The sequence below is a fragment of the Pipistrellus hanaki genome (genome assembly GCF_964339955.1).
Source record: "Pipistrellus hanaki genome assembly, chromosome: 7".
NCBI lineage: Eukaryota > Metazoa > Chordata > Mammalia > Chiroptera > Vespertilionidae > Pipistrellus > Pipistrellus hanaki.
Window position 1 is genome coordinate 79,642,250 of NC_140509.1, and position 21,941 is coordinate 79,664,190.

The following is a 21,941-nucleotide window of genomic DNA, read 5'->3' on the forward strand; positions in this document are numbered from 1 at the left end:
TCATTTCTTCATGCTTGAGCACCTACTATGTGCCATGTACTGTACTCAGTGACATCATTCCTGGCTCCAGGAGGTCCACAGTCTGACAGGAGAGGCAGATGTACACACAGTGTGCTAGAGTCCGGACAGAGGGATGGACACTAGGACATAATTACTTGCTGAAGGATGTGAAGGAAGGCTCTGGGCTGGGTTTTGAAAGGCAAAGAGTCTCCCACCTCTAGTAGAGGTGGAAGCAAGTTACATCAGTTTGTTTTCTTGGAGCTCTTTCTGACCCCTGACAAATGTCCAGGCATCCTCATCAGAAAGTCACAGGGTCACAGGGTGAGAGAAGCCAGTGGGTCCCTCAGGAGGTCCCCAGGGCAAGACCTCTGTCCAGAGCCTGGAGTGTTCAGTCTAGGCTCCTCATGTCACTGCTTGCAGGCAGTTCAAAGAGAGAGGAGAGGGACCTTAATGAAAAATTCGCCATTTTGTCTTGGGAAGGCCCAGCTCTTGGCCAGCAGTCAGGTCATTTGTCTAATTCCTTTGTGGCAGGAACTTAAAAGGAACACCTGTATATTTGCTATATTTTTACCTACAACCCCTGGCCATCACTTGAGGATAACTATGCTGATTTTTTGGTGTGTCCCTGAGGTTCCTCCCATTCACTAGTACATTTACCAACTCCAGCATCCTCTGTCCATGGTGTGGAATATAGAGTCTGGAGCCAGATCACCTGGTTCATATCCTGGCCCAGTGACTCACCTGCTCCCTGCCTCAGTTTCCCCAAATGAAGGCAGGGATAATTATGGTTCCTACTCTTTTGAGATGTTGTGAGGCTGCAGTGAGTTGGACAAATAAAGTATTCATACGTTTAAGAAATGTTGACTTGCCGAAACCAGTTTGGCTCAGTGAATAGAGCATTGCCCTGTGGACTAAAGGGTCCCGGGTTTGATTCCAGTCAAGGGCATGTGCGTTGGTTGCCGGTGCGTCCCCAGGGTGGGGGTGTGCGAGAGGCAGCTGATCGATGATTCTTTCTCATCAATGTTTCTGCCTCTCTGTCCCTCTCTTCCTCTCTGTAAAAAATCAATAATATATATATATATATATATATATATATATATATATATATATATATATATATTAAAGAAAGAAATGTTGACTCACTGATCCACATTCGGCAGAACACCTCACCTGATGCTATCTAAATTAGTATGTAGGGTATGCCCTGTTGACCTGTTGACCTAAAAGACAATCAGAACATAGCAGTCAGTTCAAATATTCAGCCAGGTGCCCGTGGGTCTGTGCCAGATCCTGGCGCTGCAAACTCCAGTACAGCTGGTCTGCTTCTCGGACCTACAACCTAATATGGTTAACCTGTTAACCAAATGGGACGTATAAATACGTCAAACTTAATATCAGTAACGAGTAGGACGTATGAATACGTCCTGGAAATATATGTTGCGCCCTGAAAGGGATGTTATATATTTTTTGTAATCTTTATAATTGTTTGTAAAATTTATTATTTTTTAATTCGATGTTTCCATTTTTTTGTTGGTATTCTTTTCTATTTTTTTGGTAATTTTGTATTTTCCTTTGTGCTTTATATATAAATAAATGAAAAAATATATATATATATATAATTTATTTTAATTAAGTATAAATAAATAAAAATAATAATATGAAATTACGTCCTCCGGGCATGACGTACTGACACGTCCTAGTGAAAGAGTACCCGCCCATTACAGGTTGGGTAATTAAAAAGGGAATTCCCCAGTTAACAGGTTTAAGAGAGTTGACAAATGAGGTCATTTTTATGAACAGGCCCAGCAGCCCCTCCACAGGTCCCGGACAGGCTCTTTCAGCCTGATAATGAAATGCCTGCCGTGAAACTGCTTGCTGATCGCACTGCTCACTGGCACCTTCGCAGACGGGTCTGATGCCAGCATGCTGGCCCAGAGGGAGACGGTGTCTGTCTCAGCGGTTTCTTTCCCTCCAGAAGTGACGGGTTGTAACCGGCTCCATGTTCGTGTGCTTGTTAGGTTTGGAGGAGACCAGCCTGTCTACATCAACATCATCAGAGACCCCGTCAACCGGTTTCTGTCTAACTACTTCTTCCGGCGATTCGGGGACTGGAGAGGGGAGCAGAATCACATGATCCGCACGCCCAGCATGCGGCAGGAGGAGCGCTACCTGGTGAGTCCTGCAGCGGCCCAGAGGTGGCCGTGCCTCCCCCTGCCCTGGGAGCAGCTCCTGGGCTGGAAGCTCCCTGCCTGCCCATGGCATTCCCATGGCACCTCCAGGGAGCCCGTGGTGGTGAGGGCTCTTTCTTGGGGAGGAAGTCTTGGCCAGTGAAAGGTTGTTCCGGATGACCCAGATCATAAGGAACTCTTCCCAGTGGCTTTCTAATCGTGCTGTCCTCGGCTTGATGAGAGTGCTAGAATTTAGTCCCAGAGCGCTAGAATTTAGTCCCAGAGCAGAAACGATCTTTCCCTTTGGGCATCGCTCTCTGAGGGTCACGAAGCATGTTCGCCTACCTCATCCCATTCATTCCCATGGCAAATCCTAGGAGGGAGGGGTGCCTTCAGACAAAGACTCTGATGTCCCAAAAGATCTGGGACTTGCCAAAGTTGGGGCCCCGGTAAGAGCCCCAGCTGTAACTGACTGTCTCTGGGTCCTCTTGACTGGAAGTCCGGGTGCTTTCCTCCACAGCACAACACAGCCAGGCCACCTCAGCGGAAGTGGTGCGCCTCTTTGCAGTGTGTTTCGGGATGCTCAGCTCCAGGGGGATGTGGGTTTTGACCTCAGTCATTATTTCCAGGGCTCTGCGTTGGAAACAAAAATAGAGGGAAGACTTATGTATCTTCCTTTCCAGAATTAAAGGGGGCATTTCTCCCTTATTTGTGACCTAAATTGACAAAAGCTTACTGAAAGCCTTGTGAAGGAGGCTGAAATCCCCGTCTCTCTGGGTGAGAGAGCCCTGGGGTCACGCAGACCCATGCTGGGCTGTCAGCTCAAACAGAGGGAGGAGAGAGTTGTGGAGGGATCAGTGCACATCTTTTCCACTGCTGGAAGCCAGCCCTGAGCCTCACCCCCTGCGGAGGGGGCTGTGGCAGGGTCTCGGTGGTTAAAAGAAAGCAGTAGCATTAGTCACAGTTCTGGTACAGTTCTATTTCCTCACTTCGTTTTTTAAATGTAATAAAGGCTGTGTTTGGAGGATGGGAGCACTTTTGGGTGATGTGGAATGTTATCCAGTGCTGCACATAGTTTTTGGATGAGCCAAGACGAGAAACCAAGGCCTTTCCCTCACCACTCAGCTACCCAGTACTTCAATGAAATAGTTTGATGGCATATTTTAAAGAGTGGTTTTTAGTTTTGATGGCAAAAACCCTAATCTTTTCCTTTAAACTGCGTGTTGTGAATATGGCTATATGTTTTCTATTCATGATGCGTGTGTATTCAGAGTACAGAACCACTGGCTGAGGAATAATGTTGACTCAGATCACCTTTCCATTTCTATTGGATCTCGATCAGCATTTACATCATCTTCTAAAAGCACAGATCATAGTCCACTGAATCAAAATATATTTCCAGGTTTCTGACTCAATATCCATACCAAGTTATAGCAGAAGATGCTGGAAAACCAAAGACATGGAAATGAGTCTGATCAACCCTTCTCTTCCAGTAGTTAGGAAGTAAATCCACGGCCTACCAAAAGATGAAAAATGATTTGAAAAAATGAACAAGTGGAGGGACCGTCTGGAGATCCAGAATGCCTAAGGGGTGGTGACAGGCTGTTAAAGAACAGGTCAGGGAAGTCACAGAGGATGAGCAACTAGCAGAATGAGAGATGAAGTTGAATACTGGTCAGCCGGAAGAGTATAGCTCCAGGTGGAGGGGGCAGCTGGGGCAAAGGCCTGCAGTAGACACATGACATTTGTGGCTCATTAGTATGGGAGGACAGTATGGCTGGTATAAAGTGAGGGAGGGGTGGGGAGAGGAAAGTGGCAGGTGGTGAGTTGAGAGAGGTGAGGATTGGAGACAACAGATCATATAAGGCCCTGGGAGTCACTGTGGTTGCTGTAAGTGGGTTGGGAAGTAACATGAATGACCCCAAATGGAACCCACTGTAATCAGTGACTCTCTCCTGAACCTGCACTGGAGAGCTGAGTCCTTCTCACAGCAGGAAATGCGTCATCCCATCACTCTCAGCAGTGCTCCCTTCTCTCTAGAAGTCAGGACTCCCTGCTTCTCTGGACCTGCATGTCGCTGACACACCCAGATGCTTGTCCTGAGAGTCTCACAAGGCTCCCACACTCACAGTTTCCAGGGGGCGCCACACTAAATGTGACTTATGTGATGGTGACCCTAGTACACAAGCTACACCACTGTACATGGAGGTCCAGGTGTTCTTCTGTGCTCCCCCGGGGTTCTGTGCTGGCTCTGTCATTATTTTTGGGTGTGGGGGTGTTGGTAGAGTGTCTTAACTTCTCCCCTCTTCTCCCAACAATCTATCAGCTCTTTGAGGTAGGGTCAGAGTTCCATCTATGTCTCTGGTACCCAGAAGAAGGGCTGAAATAATGGAGACCTCAGTAGCACTTTATTTAGCCTATAAAATAAACAAGGACAACAGAACATGAATGTAGGAGTTAAGAGGAATTTTCTAGATTGTTCTACCCTGTCAAATTTTGCTGTCCTATAAGTCACTCCACATAACACAGCCTTCACACAAAGAAGAAACTGTAATCATTAGGCAGAGAAGTTGTAAACATAAGAGGAAAAAGTATGTTTTTTATTGATTTGAGAGAGGGAGGGAGAGAGAGAGAGATAGAACCATTGATGAGATAGAAACATCAATTGGCTGCCTCCTGCACGTCCCCTCTGGGGATTGAGCCTGAAACCTGGGCATGTGCCCTAACTAGGAATTGAACCGGAGACCTCTTGGTGTCTGGGTTGATGCTCCTCCACTGAGCCACACTGGCCAGGTGGTTTAGATTTTTTTTTTTTTTTTTTTTTTTTGAAAGCCCATAGAATGTTGAAAGTTGGAGGTAAGTCTTCTATTTTTAGAGAGGCTGGTAGCTGGCTTTGTGGTGCGATTTGAGAGAGTCCAGGGAAATTTCCCCACCTGGAATTCTACTCTTAAAGAGATTTGCAGGGGCCCCTTCCCACGTGTAAGCACCTGGGAACGGCCTGTGTCAGATGAGCTCATCAGATCACTCCTTGGCAAGGCCTCAGCAGGAGAGAGTGGGCTCCTGGAAGCAGCAGAGACAGAAATCAGGGGGTGGGAGGTGGAGGGGGAGAGGGGCTGGCCTGCAGAACACGTGACTCCTTTATGATCTGGCCCCAGCCTGACCCTGTTAGGAGGCTGTTTTCTTGTTCAAAGGATAGTTTGTTTATTTGGCAGAAGGCAGTCTATGGCCTTTCTTTTTAACAGATGAAACTTTTTACTTCATCTCCCATTAAACCCTTGAAATAAAACGGCCCCCTGTCAGAGCCTGTCCTCATTTTGGCAGGGCTGGGTGGTCAGTTGTTTGCCTCAAAGGAGGGTGTTGTTTGTGTCTCAGTGGGGTGTAGGGCAGCTGTGAGGAGACCACTGTCCCCTCGGGGAGGCCCTGCTGGGGTCGAGGACAGGAGAGGGGACCTACAGGGTGTCCCCCTCCCAAGGAGACCGGCACCCTCAGGGCGCTGGGCCATGAGGCCTCTCCCTGGCACACTGTATGCACAGTCATCGGGGTGGCCGGAAACGGGTCTACTGATATACCCATGTTATTCCAGGTCTCAGCGCTCTGAAGCCACTCACTTCAGCCAGCTGCCCCAAACCAGGCAGTTCTGCTCCTGGCCCGGAGCCTGGCAGAGCTGCTTAGCATACAGCTGAGAGAGGCCAGGGCCTGAGCCTGCTCTGGGGGTGACATAATGTCACCTTGTGATGCTTGGTGGTTTGGGAGACCATGGAAAGGGGTAAAGGAATCCCAGGATTTGCAGGGTCCCTGGAGGCCACAGGTGCAGGAATGGGGCCTGGGTGGAGGGGTGGCTTTGGGGCCCCACCAGGTGTGGCTTGGGGGCCCCACCAGGTGTGGAAGCCAGGCCTCCTGATGCTCCAGCTGTGCTGTTTGATCACTCGGCCTTTATGATGGACTTCCTAAATGGTAAAGGGAGACCAGGACTGGGCCACGTTCCATGCTTTCTTGAGCAAAATAATTTTGTCTCTGACACCATCTGTACAACCCTACAAAGACATAGCTGTTATAGAAATGTTGGGGTTTTTTGTTTTTTTTTTCCAAATGTGCAAGCATCTCATAGCTGTTCTCCATATTTTCTGGAAACAATTAGATTTTCTACATGTTTCCAATTCTTCACTTGTATTTACAAAAAAAAAAAAAAAAAAAAATCATCTTCACATGAATTCTCACTGGAACAGATACTAATTCACCTCTTAGCAGCCACAGTGTGAAAAGGCAGTTCTCCTGGGCTCGTTTGTCTGAGTTCAGAACCGGAAACCCGCTCCCGGCTGCCCAGGTGGCTGCCCCCCTCCCCCTCGGTGTGGGAGTCACCAGGTGAGGCGGATCCGGGCCAGGCACACCGCATCTGCCCAGCCCCTGAGCCTCTTCCCCAGCTGCAGCCCAGGCTTCTCTGTCCCAGGGCTGAGAAATACCTGGCACCCGAGCCCTGCTGAGGAAAGAATGAATGACTGCTAATGAAAAGCAACTGTTGGGACTTAAGAGCGAGGGAGACCATCTCATTCCTGCTGAAGCCACGCTCGTTCCCAGCCCCTGAGTTTCCCTGGAAATGGATTTCTCACGCTGCCACTTCCACTCAGTCAGTGTGGCTGAGGCCTGCCGTTCGCTTAAAACTCCGGCCTCAGGAAGCAAAGGCCCCCAAATGCCAAGGTGGGCTCCTGACCTGACCTCACTGCCACTTCCCTGTTGGATCGCCACTGGAAGAGCGGAAAGAGGGAGAGGGAAATTTTTCCAGGGAGAAAACTGCCACTGGGGGACTGTTTATTCAGCTTGGCTATACAGATGGAAAGTAATGCATGTTTAAAAGAAAAGATGCGTAATTTACAGCTTCTTACTTCATAAAGAATTCAGTGAATCATGTTGGCCCAGTTGGATTCTGGAAAAGCCTGAAACTTGTCCAGAGTCAGGGGAGGTTCGCAGAAAGCTGTGCATTTCCATCTGCCTGAAAGTTTTGGGTTTTGAGGGTTCTGTGGCTGTGGGTATATATGTGAAATCCTCATTTCTGGAAATTTCCACTGTTCTGACTGGCTGCCGCTGTCCTGTGAATGAAACCTCAGGCTGTGCTTCTGTCCCTAACGCACCACTTTTCTTAAAGAAAACCATTAAAGGATTTGGATGATCTGCTTTTTAAGTATTTTAGCAATACCTATGTTTTCCAAATCCTTTGAAGGTAAAAAAAAAAAAAACTAATGATCTTTGTCTCCACCTTGTTGGAATTTGGTTTATGGTTGGAGGCTGAGACAGTGGCCTGGGTCATGGTGTGCTTATGTGCCCTTCTCAGCTGCCCTAGGTGATTAAGCCTCTGCGGGCCTTACACTTCTCATCTGTACAATGGAGCCATATTACCCACCTTGCTTCTATCATAGGGTTGGCAGGAGAAAAAAAAATGAACACTCTACACGCAAGTGCTCTGGAAGCTAAAACTCTCCGAAACGTGTTTTGGCAGGATGCTTCCATCCTTGGCTCTGTCAGCAGCTCCGTGTGACCTAAAGGGACCATTTTTCCTATGAAGTGGGGGTTCTCTTCTCTGGGGAGCAGGAGCCGTGCTTCTCATGTGGCTCAGGCCATGTTGGGCCGCACCCTGGACCTCAGCTCCACTTCTGCCGAGATCTCCAATGGCCCCGTTAGACCCCATCCCCTGGGCATGCGTTTCTAAGGAAACTGCTTCTCTTTGTGTTCCCAACAGCTGGAGATGCGTTTTGATCCCAGCCTGCTGGCATGCATTTGTCCCAAGTTTATTTACTTGGAAACCTAAGCTGGTGTAGGCGCAGGGCTGCAAAGCTGAGGAAGTAGCACCGTCTCACCCCCTGGGGGTGGGGGAGAAAGGTGCCAGGGGCAGGGATGCTCTGAAAGACGATGGGGCCCCCACATGAGAGAAGTGCCCTTGAAATGTACTTGTCCTGAGGTGTGTTGAAAGCAGGGTCACAGGTGTTTTTAGAATCAAAGAACACTCCGAGGTTCAGCCATACTTGGGAGCTTCCAGGAAACAGAGAAAGCAATGCCTGTAGCAGGAAGAGGAGCAGGAGGAGCTTAGGAAACAACAAAGAGATTTTGGAGAAAAGCAGAGGCACCAGGGAGCAGCAAGCTTGGAGCCTGGGAAGGAGGGAACAGAACTCACCAGCCACCACCCGAGAGGCCACCGGTTACCACAGTTGCATGCATGGCTTGCTGTGGGTTAGCACGCTTTCCCCATGCATGTTAGCTTATCCGCCCTCACGGCATCCCTGGTGTAGGCATTAGAGCGGATTCCTTTCTGGAGGCAGGAGGGGATGACCTGTGTCCTCATTCTTTTGGGCGGTTGGCAGAATGTGTGGGTGTAGGACTGACGTCTTGTGTTCTTGCTGGTCATCCACTGAGCACCATTCCCATGTTCTAGAGGCATCTACATTTCCCAAAATGTGGCCCCCTTCCTCCATCCTCAAAGCAACCAGTGGTGGGGTGAGTCCCTCATGCTCCAGATCTTTCCTCCTCCTTTTATCTCAGATCTGTAACCCGGATGGGAAGGGTCCTCCACTTTTAAGGATTTCTGTGACTCGATTGGGCCCACCCAGATAATCCAGGATAATTTCCCCATTTCAAAGACTGAACCCTTCATCACATCTGTAAAATCTGCTTTGCCACACAAAGTCCTCTATTTACACATCCCAGGTGGCGTCAGTGTATGGACATCTTTGGGCCCATTATCTGCCTGCCGCAGTGCCACCAGGGACTGCTTCCTGAGCAGGGCCTCAAGGGACCATGGAGGGCGTGTGAGCATGACAGGCCTTTTGAACTTGGCCTGTCCCATCCACAGATGGAGAGCCCATCATGCTTTGCTGCCATGTAGGGGCACCGAACTTCGGCTTTCCTGTTCCTTGTCTGAAAAACAAAATGGCCGCTCATATACATTGTTTTTTCTCCTTCTACTAGGGACCCATTCATTCATCCATTTTTTCATTCACCATTCATTCATTTCACTAAGTATTTATTTAGTACTTTCTGTGTGACAGGCACTAGAGGAGGGACTGGATATAAAAAAAAAAAAGTTGAGCAAATATATATTCTGGGTCTGTCCTCAAGGAGCTCAGACAGGTATTAACCCACAACTGCACAGCACAGCACACACTGCAACACATGCTATGAAGCTGAGAGACGGGGGCAGGTGGCGAGTCTCTGGGTCAGAGAAGTGATGGGTGAACTAAGACCTGGAGGAAAAGAGGTGACGGAAGAACATCAGCCACAGGGAATAGCACATTCAAAGGGCCTTTGGCAAGAGGGACACGGTGAGCATGGGGAAGAGCCGGGGGAAGGAAAGCCCTGGCTCATGTGGCAGGCGGGGCCAGGCCCCATGGAGCGCCCAGACCTTATTGAGGATCACTGGGGAGGCCCTAACGGATTTCAAACAAGGAGGCATGTTTACCTGGCATCCTTGAGCTTTTACATTTTGAAAGCAATACTTCAGCTACAGCATACAGAGTAGAGGGGTGCTGAGGGCAGCCTGGTTAATCCGAGGCTTCTGCCGTGATCCAAGTGCGAGTTCCATTAGGGAGCTGGTGTCTATGGAGCATTGGCCACGTTCTAGGAGCAGCTCCGGGTGGGGGCTGAGGCGGGGATGGGGGACCAGTGACAAATAAGTGCAAGACACCTCACTGTCCTCCCAGCGGCCAACTGCCTGGCCTGCAACACAAGGCCCGAACTCGAAAGGCCTAACACGGCAAGGAGAGGGCTGATAGCTCGGTGCAGCAGCACAGGGGTTGTCACGGGTTGGGGGACATGTTTAATCAGCAGAAGCATGATGCAGACCCTTACCCCCCGAGAGTTCAGGTGAGGAAAGAAATCAGCGGGAGCTGGGATCCTCAGGAGAAGCTTCCCAGCCGCAATGGGCACTCCGTCTTTAGGGACAAATGCAGACTGGGGTAAGGAACCAGGGGCCCCAGGAAGAGAGCTTGTCTGTGACAAGCCGGGGAGACTGAGGCTGGCTCTCTGGTGAGCAGCCCAGCCCTGCTGGAACGGAGGGCCTGGGAGGCCAGGAGCTTTGGGGCGGCGAAGCCGTTCTTCAGATGTTCCCGGGGAGGGGAAGCAGCAGTGCCCGCTGGCTGCCAGATCGGGCGTGCCTGACCTCCTTTCTCCATGGAAGGTCCCATCGGGGGCATCCACCGCAAGCCTGTCCAGAACGGCCAGGTGCATCCTGCTGGCTGCCACCTGTCAGCTGAGCTCATCTTCCCGGGACCCCGCCCTCCCTGTGAGTCACTGGCCCGGCCACCACCTCAGCTGCCTCCTCTCCCGGCCCAGCCTTGTGGCCCTGTGGGGCAGGTGGCTCTGTTTACCCAGGCGGTGCTGCTCAGCCTGGCAGCTCATGAATCACCTGGGGGCTTTGGAAACGACACATGCCTGTGTCCCACACCCAGGGATTCTGGATTAAGCGGTAAGAGGTGCCTTCTGGGCCTTGGGATTTTTTTTTTAAGCTCCTGAAGTGATGCCAACGGGCAGCTAAGTAAGGCTGGGCCACTGAGGAGTGGCCCATCCAATCCAGGCTGTCTTAGCAGGGGCTGTTTCCACTGACAGACACACCTTCCGGACATCTTCTAGAAGCTTCCTTTCTGTATCCTCTGCCACTTGGAAAGAGCTACATGTGCCCTCCCCTCGGAAAAGTTTCCATTTGTTGGGCTTTTAATAGACGTGTGCAAATACATGTTAAGATTTCCTGTGTTTATGAGTACTCGGTACGTGTCTTAGGTTAGGCTTTCTTCTCCTTTGGAGTGGGTAATTTTCTTTATACAGAAACCAAAGAGTATATTATACTGTGCATTTAAGATCTCACTTCAGGAAGCTGAGCTTTTGGCAATGAATCAGAGCGAACACTTCAGTAAATACAATATTTTGGCATAAGGCCATATTTTTATTTAGTCGATGAAGCGTTGGAAATCTGTTGCCATCTCTTCAAAGAGACACGTGTCACTCTTTAAACGCAGGCCAGTTCATCCAGAATCCATGTAAATGCTAAATTCAAAGGCCTGGGAACAGAACTACATTCTACATTTCCTGCCGCCAGGAAATAATGTTTAAAATAATGTTCTTTAACTGAAGTCAGGAAGCTTGCTTTCAAAGAAGCTGTCGAGTGACGTTTCATATACATTGCAAAGCTAATGCCTCAATGTATGTGTGTTAACATTTTGAATTTCAGACTCTGTACTTGTTTCTCAGAACCTGCCACACCGCTACAGTAGGCCTCAATTTGCTTGGCCAAATGGTAATTCTTTTTTTCTCCACTTAACTGTTTAGCATACACAGCAAAAATTCCCCAAAGGTGGAATGACCTCCAAACGTGTTCTTAAAAATATTTTGCAAAGTCTAAAGACAGATAGAAAAAGTTAGTGTAGAACATCTAAGAGATTTATTGGAATCTCAACTTGAATTCGAATTGCAAGTGCTTATGAAAATGTCAATATTAACATGAAATAGCTGGCAGTTTTTCTAATAGGTGTAAATTGAATTAGCTAGTGTGTAATTGGAAAAAGCGCTTGCTTCACTGAGGCTGTCTCTAAACAAGTCTCGGGTCTGTTAGCTATGGCAGCCTTGCCCTCTAATGGCTGGAAATTGAAGGGCAAGACCAAGTCTTTTTTTTTTTTTTTTTCCCCTCCTAGTTTTATTGACATATTTTTCTGTATGACTAAATACTTTTGCCTATAAAGAGGATAGAAAATAAGAAGAGGGACTGGCTGACCATTTGTCACCATATCAGAGCATGGGCCAAAATGTAGATGTTAGGATGACCGTGTCCTTAAAAGGTGATAACTAATAGGGGACAGAGGGATGAGGAGCCCATGCATGCTCAGTGCCTTGGGAGCTTCAGGGCCATCTTCCACAGAAATAGGTATTATACGGATGTCTGATCTCCTGAAATGCAACGGAAAGGTCCAAGTCACCATAATATAAAAAAAGTGTGAATGCCTGTGAAAGTTATAGAATAATCTAGCCTGCACATTGGGAAGGTCCTGGCTCATAATCACTGGTTTTGCAGAGCACACTTAACAGGCCACTTAGTTCCCTTTCAGGACTGACTAATGAGTGTCACAGACGTGTGGTTGGGCAGGAATCTAATAAGAAGTTTGATGTTATCCCGTGTGACATTTTCATTGATCTAGAAAGCGGCCAGGGCTGAATAGGTCAGCCAGCTCTAGGCATGCACCTCGTTTTCCCCGACTCTAAACCCTATTCGTGGTTGAATGAAAGGGTTGTAACCGAAACCTACACATTTTTATGACAAACACAGCTTTAAACAAACAGCTCTGCATGTCATATGGCAAAGTTAGAACACAATGGAATTGTATCAACATTCAGCTAGAATGTTTCTAAACTCATTCCCTATGAAAGAGGAAGCTAACCCTGATGTGACTTTTATAGTAAGATGGCTGCCTCTTCGCCACCTGCAACTCACTTCCAGTTTTTTAAATAAAGAACCTGTTAGAGACTTAGAGAAGGAATCAGCAGATGCATAAAAGAAAGTTACCAAGTTCAGTAAAGGATGGAGGAAACTTTGATGACAGTGAAGCTTAGATAAAATCATGCCATTCCATATCTGAGCACTAGTAACGAAAACCCTGCAAGATCAACAGAAGTGACCTAAACATAGGCAATAAGATTAGCTTTGACCAACTTTGATTACTGCTAGTCTTTATTTCTCTAGGCAGTTATTACTCCTTGTGGATTATATTTATTTCTTACTTGTTAACATATAGCTTCATAAATCCTTCATATTATTTCATGTTTGCCTAGGTCTTACATAATAGGACAAGATCTGTATAACCTTAGGACCCATCACCAAACCCTGGGTGGCATCGGCCCAGCCCCCAGGTACAAAGTGTACGGAGAACAGTGAGGTTTGCCTCTTCTCCCTACTTGTACACCCAACTTCAGTATAATTTGAACACCTACGGGGTGCCAGGTACTGTGCTGGGAATAGCTGTGCAAGGTGTGTGTGTGTTCCTACTTCCTGCCTCTACCACACACAGAGATATCCATCTCCTCCTGTGTTCCCTTATCAGTCAGTGGCACCCCATCTGGTCTGTCATCCCCACCTGCTTTCTCTCCCCAACCCCCCAACTTTCTTAGCCAGCATCTTAGCCTGGAATCCTAAAAGCAGAGCCCGAGGCAAGGGTTTGAGACAAGGGTGTTAGAATTTGGACAGTGATCCCAGGACTGGAGGACTGGAAAGAGAAACCGGGAAGGATAGATAATACAAAGGTATGTCTTCATGGTGGAAAATCAAGGCTCATGCCTCCTGTGAGGACAGTGTAGAATTCCCAGAGAATTTTTTCCTGCCCGAGGGAAGAAAAAGAGGGGAACATTTATCCGTTCATCTCATCCTTTATTGTCCAGCTAGACCCAACATCTGGGCTGTGTACACGTGTGTGCCACATGGTTTCCTATGGCTGCCCCACAGGAAACAGAAAGCGGTGATATGTCCAGTTACCGAGGCAGGTTGCTCTTGGGTTACTTCTGTGTGAATCTTCTGCTGCAGCAATGGCTGGAAGCAAAAGTGGCCAAGAGGACACGAGGCAGGGCATGAGTGTCAAGCTGTAAAACTTGTTGCTTCTGTCCCCTTAACTTCTCTCAGATCAGTTCCTATCAGTGGTCATCAGTAAAGAGCTCTCACTTTTAACCAAAATATTTGCAAAAGCCTCATGCATGATCAACCTGTCTCTCATCTTCTAATCCATAGACAAAGTGTTCAGTGAACAAATCTGGTATCACCATTCACTTGCTTAAAACTCTTACTTCTGTTGTCTAGATGTAATGTTAGCTATTGATCCTATGATAGTATCATTGTTATTTGATCAAAACATATACATCTGTGAACCTACAATTATCTTAATAAAAAATTTCAGTTAATATAAACTTCACAAGCATTAGAGAAGAGGTTGGTTAGTCGATGAATAGAGTAGGAAAAATGGAAATGAGAATGTGCCTGTTCTGGAAAGATGTGAGAAGCTTGGTTTGATTAGCCTTTATTCGGGAAAGCAATAAGTCAGGGCTGGAGGGATAGATCCAGATTATTGGGAGTGAGATCCACAGAAAGAACTTGAAAACTTTCCCTAGAAGGTAGGAGTCACCAATCTTCTCAAGCAAGGAATTAAATGACATTGGGGAGTGCTGCTTTTAAGTTCTGTATTACACTTAAAAAGAACTTCTTTTCTGTGAAACTATTTTTTAAACTTTCTCCATAGTGTCTTGCAGGGTTTTTATTGTCATTCATATTGTTTAAATTAAAATATTTGATCCATCTGAAATTTATCTTGCTGTCAGGTATAGCATATCAGTCCAGGATCTTTTTCTCCCACATGGTTAACAAATTATTCCAACATTTATAGAATAATTCATCCTTTCCACAGTAATCTAAAGTGTCACCTTTATTATATAATAAATTCTTATTTTTGGAGGAATCTCCTGGTTGACTTTTTATTTTGTTCCATTGACCTGTGTAAGTAACAAACGATTGTATATATTACTAGAAGCCCCGTGCACAAAATTCATGCATGGGTAGGGTGGAAAGGTGATGAATGTTTGATGAGGACTCTGAACTTTGAGAGATTTCAGTCCATTCATTTAAATACAAATGTGGGAGTAAATAAGCCAACATCCTTAAGAGGAATGTAGACACTTTGGTGGACTGTGTTTCTTGTTGAAGTTTCAGATTCGAGAAGCACTGTGGGAGAATGTCCAAGCTACACTCCTTCTTATCATGCCCACTCCTAGCCCTTGGTGGTCACAAACCTGCTGGGTAACGGAGACTGGCATTTCCCCTTTACTTCTGGAAACGGAGTGAAGTGAGGAAATAAACTTCTCATTTGAACTGTAATAACCCTGTTCACTTATGTGACTTAATACATACCTGAGACTTTAACTTTGTCATTTCTAGATGCTCCCTCCATTACATTTAGATCATTCATGTAAATTAGTGTGTACCTATCACCTTAAGAGTAAACCCCAAACATGAAAGCCTGGGTAATTCTTTATTTATTTGGAATGTGGGTTCTCTTTCTGGCCCTTCATAGATGGCTCCTCCAGTTTCTCAATATTTATTATTTTTTTAAATATATTTTATTGGTTTTTTTTTTTACAGAGAGGAAGGGTGAGGGATAGAGAATTAGAAACATCGATCAGCTGCCTCCTGCACGCCCCCTACTGGGGATGTGCCCGCAACCAAGGTAAATGCCCTTGACCAGAATCGAACCTGGGACCCTTTATTCTGCATGCCAATGCTTTATCCATGGAACCAAACCTGTTACGGCCTCACAATATTTCTTATTTCACAATATTTCCATCAATAATTTGGTCATGTGTCTTTGCAAAGTACTCATGTTCACTCTCCATTGGGTACCCTATAAAAGTTTTGCATGGTCTGTTTCATGCATCTTGACTGTTCTACTTTTGCTCAATCTGATCACTTATGTTATTTAAAACTTTTGAATGGCATACACATGTTACCAATTGACCGTTCTCTCATTTTTTAAAAAGTTCTTCACCTGTTCAGTCCAATCTGTACCTTTTTTCCTATAAAATGTCTCTTGGTTTTTGCTCTGAGTGTCTTCTTTGCCACTGCCAACACCACAGGCTTTAATGGTTTTCAACTCTCAGCCACCTCCTGACTGATCTCTGATCCCAGTCCCTCTCCTTCCTCTTCACCCTGCCCAGCGCTGCCAGATTCGTTTTCCAAAGCAGCGCTTCACATCATGTCATTTAATTCCTTGCTCAAGAAGCTTGGTGACTCCTGCCTTCTGTGATGAATTCTAAAGCCCTTTCTCTGGCTCTCAAGACTCTTAATAATCTGGACTTATCCTGCCAGCCCTGACTTACTGCTTTCCAAATAACTGCTAATCAAACCAAGCTCCTCACATCTTCTTTCCAGACCAGGAACATTCCCATTTCCATTCTTTCCCTTTTGCTGCTTTGAAGTTTCTAGGAGGGGCAAGCTGGAAAGCCTTCTGTTCTCTGTCCCTTTCCATAGCCTGTCCGTCAGAATCTCATCTCCCGTCTCTTGATCCCAACCTTTGAGGTGCTGCCCCTTTTCTAGAATTCCAGTTTCTCGTGTGCTCTGCCCTGTCTCTTACTCTTTCTTGAGTTCACACCATGTTCCAGTTACTGTTCAGTAGTTGAATTTTTAATTTGATCCTCACAGTACAATCTTATGGGGTTATTATATTATTATCTCATTTTATTCTATTTTATTTTATTTGAATTTATCTTTATTTTTGAAAGTCTTACAGATGTCCCTCTTTTCCCCTGTTGACTCCTTCCACCCCACTCCCACCCTCTGCTCCTCCCTAGGCTTTCACTGCACTATTCTCTGTGTCCACTGGTTCTACATAGATACATATAAGTTCTAGTAGATGGGAAGTCTAATGTTCAGAGCGGTTATAGCATTTGCCCAGAGTTAAGTTACACTTAAGAAGTGATGGAATGGGATTCAAACTCAGGCAATCTGGCTCCAGAGGCCATGCCCCTAACCAATATGCTGAACTGCCTCTTTTTGTCCCTTGTGCCTCTCTCTTTGTTCCCTAGTCCTTCTGCAGCCTGACTGTCAGCTCCTAAGGGCAGTTACTATATAGTCTTCCCTGCTTTGTATTCATCCCATCCATTGCTTTTGGAGCCCATTATGGAGGAAGGTTTTAATAGAATTCACTGAAAACAGGCGGAGAACTCACGGGTCTTACTCACCAGCTTTTCTCAGCACCTAAAACAGAACAAACAGACAAAAAAACAGGGTCTGACACATAGTAAATGCTCAAAGATTATTTGCTGAATAAATGACTAAATGGATATTTGAATGATTCACAGTTTGGCAAATACACAATCATGTTGGTGCATTCTTCTCAGGTTTTTCTATTTATATAAATTTTCATGTCTGCATTTTATGTACAAGTCTCTCAATTGTCTCCAGGCCAGCCCTCATGATTAAGCTGGTGTTTTGTTCTAGACATGGGTGCTGAGTTGTCCTCAGCTAGTGATAGTTGTTGCCTTACAGATGTAAAGGGTTTCGGAGTTCATCTCTCTATTAGAGCTGATGAAATTAAGTTACATAAATTTAATTATATAAATATTTTATCTCCAGAAGCAAAAAAGGACACTCTCTTAGGCAGGTCTTATTAAATAATACTTCTAACTTGAGGTCTGTAGCACTTGCTTATTTACAGTAAGTAAATAAAATAGTATCATTAGTAAAAAAAAAAAAAAAATCTTTAAAATTTAATTTTCACCCATGTGTCTTCCTTGTGAGAAATCTCTTCTAAACTGGAAGAAGGCATATTTGTTTCATACCCTACATCTGAAAAGGACTTTAATCTTCACTTTTCATCCAGTGTTGATTTCAGTGCTTTAGATTAAAGATACCTCATTCAATCCTCTCTAAATGTTATTAGTGGAAGTCAGGTTTCTGCTACACACAATCTGTATTTAATTTATTCAAAACCACATTAGCATTGAGAATTTTGAAATTCAGTCAAAATAAATGATTTTACATCAAAGGCTACATTAGCACCAAGTTTTCAAAGGGCCTTTCTTTCAAGAAATTTAAAGCACCTCATTAAGTCTACAGTCTCCCAAAAATGTGCTATTCTCCAAGATAGCCCTATTAGTCCCATTTTACAAAAGATGAAGCCATTAAATCTCTTTACTAAGAGCTATTAGGATGGAATCCTACTGGGTGGGCCCTTGACTTGTGATCCAACCATCATTGGTAAATTGGAAGGAGAAACTACGCACAAAGCAGGAAGGAAAATGATCAGCCAGGAGGAGGCTAAATGTAAAATCAAGAGTTGTCACAGGTCTTTTTTAACATGGAGTTCCAGGTTGTTGGAGAAAAATAAGGAAAAAAACCACAACAAACATACCTCAACTAGTCACTGTCCTAAAGGGAGAAATGTAGATATTAGTCCTCATCATGATGCTGTTGACTGCAAAAACTAAGCCAAATCGGGGTTTATCAGAGAAAATGAATTTAGGAAATAGAATGTCAGGAATAAATTTATGAAGTACAGGAAGGTCTGAAAAGGTGTGTGTTATGTTCTAAAACAAGCCCAGAAATGATGGCTATCTCCTAGATGTTTCTAATCTACTGTTCACCAATCTACTTACTACGACGGCCTAGTTCAGTCTCACACCTGCCCAGAAAGGGAAGACACAATCACCTCAAGGCATCCAAATCACTGTGGGTGAACCCTTACCAACCTCTCCCCCTCCACACACACATATATACATAAATATACATATGCTCAGCCACACCTTCAGGAGCTGAGATTTAAAGCTCTTTTTTAAAAAATAAGTTAAATTCTTCTTCATAGGTCCTTTTTAAAATTATAAACAAAGCTGGTAGGTTTAAAATTCTGTTGCCAACACCTTGAACCTACCCATCTGCAACTGGTTATGCACATTTTGTGCATAAATGTTTGGGCTATTGTATTATTATATGGTTGATTCATTCATTCTTTCTTTCAATAAATGCTCAGCACCTACTTTGTAGTCAGCTATTTGGCAAATACTGAGAATTCAGTAATGAAAAACACAGGTGTGATTTCAGCACTCATAGAGTGTATAATCTACCAGGGAAAATAGACATTAAGCAAGTAACTATGAGAGGTGATCAGGTCATGGGAACAGTATGTACATAGGTCAAGAGTCCCAGTTTCTACAGGAGTCTCATATGGACAGAGATTGGAAAGCATAGTTCAGGGGTGTGATATGAAGATGGAAAGGTAGACAGCGGCTAGATGATCAAAAACCTTAATAAATATCATAAGTGTGTGGGCTTTATGCTGAAGAAAATGAAAACTCCTAGATTGAATGAAGTTAAGTTAGGATGGGAGGATGACATGATAGGATTGGGATTTGAAATGTTGTGCCAGGTGAAGATACTTGGATTAGAACAAGGCAAGTTATTTTGGTTTTGAACAGGGTTTTCATGGTGGTGGAGACTGAAAAGAATGGATAGATTAGGACACATCTGTGAGGCTGAAGGCAGAAGAGGAGTTAAGGAAGTGTGGAACTGAAGGAGAAAGAGGAGCTGAAGGAGGAAGAAGAGTTAAGGAAGATCTCAAGAAGCCAGTTGGAACCATCAGGTGGATGGTACTCCTGAGGGTGAGGAATACAGGCACAGGAAAAATCCGTTTCTAGTTTGGATATACTGAGTTTCAGATGCCTGAGGTACATGTGTCTGGAGATACCTGGCAGGTAGAAGAGTGGGCTGGGCTGGATATGGAGTTGGAAGTTTTCAGTATCCAAAGAGAAGATAAAATACATATTCAATGAGGGTGAGATCACGTCTGGAACAACAGTGATGCGTGATAATTATTTGCAGAAGCCATGGGATGAAATCAAGTATGAGGATAAAAGAGTCTGTGGGTCACCCATTTTTTTAGCACTCATCGAGGAGTTGGAAGCAAATGAAACTGAGCAAGAGTCTCAAGAAGAGGACAACACAGAAATGTGGTATCACAGAACCAGAGGAAATGTCTTGAGAAGGACTGTTCATCATTGTTGGGAGTTTCTAGGAGGGACAAGCAAAATAAAACTAGAAAAATGTGGCCATTGGATTTAGCAACATGGCAAGAGCAATTTCCATTCAGTAATAAGGGTAAAGCCAGATGAACTTGAATGGAGAGCAAGAAAGACATGAAGAGAAGGGGATAGTGATGGGAAGGGCTGGTCTTCATTGTCCTGGTGAGGCATGCAAAGGCACACCCGGGAGGGCAGCCATAGACTCTGCTAAAGAAGATTTTCTCCTTCAGGATCACTTATCAGGAGAAAAGGTAGGTCCACAGAAAGTATGGAGTAAGAGGATTCCACATCACTCTTTTTTTGTAAAAAACAAACAAAACAAAACAAAAAACTTATTGAACATTTAATAACACAGTCCAAAGTAATCAGCATGCTAAGGTCCTATGATAAGCAGATGCCAAGATGAGTTTGAATATTCAAAAAAATGTATTGGGAGAAATGCCTATGAGAGGAAAAGGAAGTATTTAGGGAGAACCACCAGACCCCTGTCCTATCCCTGTGAAGAACAGGGAAGGAAAAATTGGGCAGGCACAGGCTCAGAAGACAGTACAGTTCTAAGAAAGTTTCAGCACAGCCAGTGGGGAGTCTTCAAGGCACAGTGCCTTATCAGAGGAGTCCTGTGTCTTGCAAGAATGAGCCTGCCATAGGTTCTTTGCTAAGCTCAGTCTGTGGCCGAGAGGAGCCCCTGAGAAGCATATGTTGGCATGAATGAGGTGATAGATTCAGAGCAAAGCATCAAGGACCATTGGCCAATTACTCTCCTGTCGCAGGAGAGGGTCATGGCTGCCACACATACATTAGTTGTCTCATTTAATCCTTATAGTATTCCTCTAAGATAGATATCATGCCCATTTGGCAGATGAGACACCAAGAATTACAGAGGTTAAATAACTTGCCTAAATTCACACAACTACCCTGTTTCCCTGAAAATAAGACAGTGTCTTATATTAATTTTTTCTCCCAAAGTTGCGCTAGGTCTTATTTTCAGGGGATGTCTTATCTTTCCATGCTCTAGGTCTTATTTTCGGAGGATGTCTTATTTTCGGGGAAACATGGGTAGTAAGAGACAGAGCCTGGGTTTCCACCAGTGGTGTGTCAGACCTGGCTCTGAGCAATTGCTAAGTTTTCAGGAATTGGCTGATCAATTGACATCAAGATGGTAGCTTGAATGGTAGGAGTCTTCTCACCATGGAAATCTGCAGATGTTACAAATCAAGTTTCTGTTTATTTACTAGTATACCATTGATTTAAACCCAAGTCATCTGACTCCAAGCTGCCCTTCCAACTTCTCTGTTCCATACAGTTGGCTTTATGACTCCCGGAGGCATTTCTGATACCTACCTAGATGAAACGTTCCTCCAGGACAGCGAAAAGGAACTTATCATACGCCTCCTTGTAGTCTCAGCTGTGCACACCACCATACCACACCACTCAATAAGTGTGTGCTGTCCAAGGTGATGCTATTGGTAATATCTGAAATAATGTAAACTGTGCTTGATACAGTTTCCACTCAAATTAATTCCTGAGTCTTACGTTTATAATGGCAGACACCACTGGAAAATGTAGTTCAACCTTAAGGTGACCTTTTAGGAGGGCTGTAGAATCCATTACATCCCACACTTCCTGCTGGCTGCCACCCACAATCGAGAAGATATATTCATTACCTGCCTGCCTGGCCACCGGCAGCTTTTTTGTAAAATTGTTTATCCTCCCAACTGTGACTCTCCAGCCTGGGAAATAACATTCGCTTGCTGACTGGAAGTGGGAGGTACAGAGGAGCTCCAGAGCCCTGGACCCTTCCCTTGCTGTGTCACGTGCCCCAGTGTCCGAGGACCCAGCATTTGGAGAGCAATACAAGAAGGTTAGGCTGGCAAGAAGCTGCCCAGGGGATTCCAGCCACTGAAGAAAGCAATCTGCCCTAAGGGGTCTGACGTATAAGAAGGGTCACTTCAAACTGTGTGATATATGAGCTACTAAAAATATTTCCCGTGCACGTGAGCAAGCTGTGGCAGAAGCTTGGCTGTGAAGCCCGTTTCCAGATGAAAGCACAGGTCCCTCAGGAAAGCAACCCTGGCCTTCCAGCAAAACTCTTTGAAATATTTCAACATTGCAAACGAGTCTGTAAATCACCACTTTTTCTGCACCACTTCCAAAAATGTTCCTTCCTTGTGGATTTATTTTTACAGGACTTTTTTG

General features: G+C 45.2%; 1 protein-coding gene across 1 annotated transcript in view; it reads left to right on the plus strand.

The window, feature by feature from the left end:
* Positions 1-21,941, plus strand: part of UST (uronyl 2-sulfotransferase) — a 240,870-nt gene that overhangs the window by 156,020 nt on the left and 62,909 nt on the right. Inside the window, exon 5 of the mRNA XM_084890154.1 lies at positions 2,019-2,172. Within this exon, the coding sequence (XP_084746280.1) occupies positions 2,019-2,172 (154 nt within the window). The remainder of the gene's footprint in view (positions 1-2,018; positions 2,173-21,941) is intronic.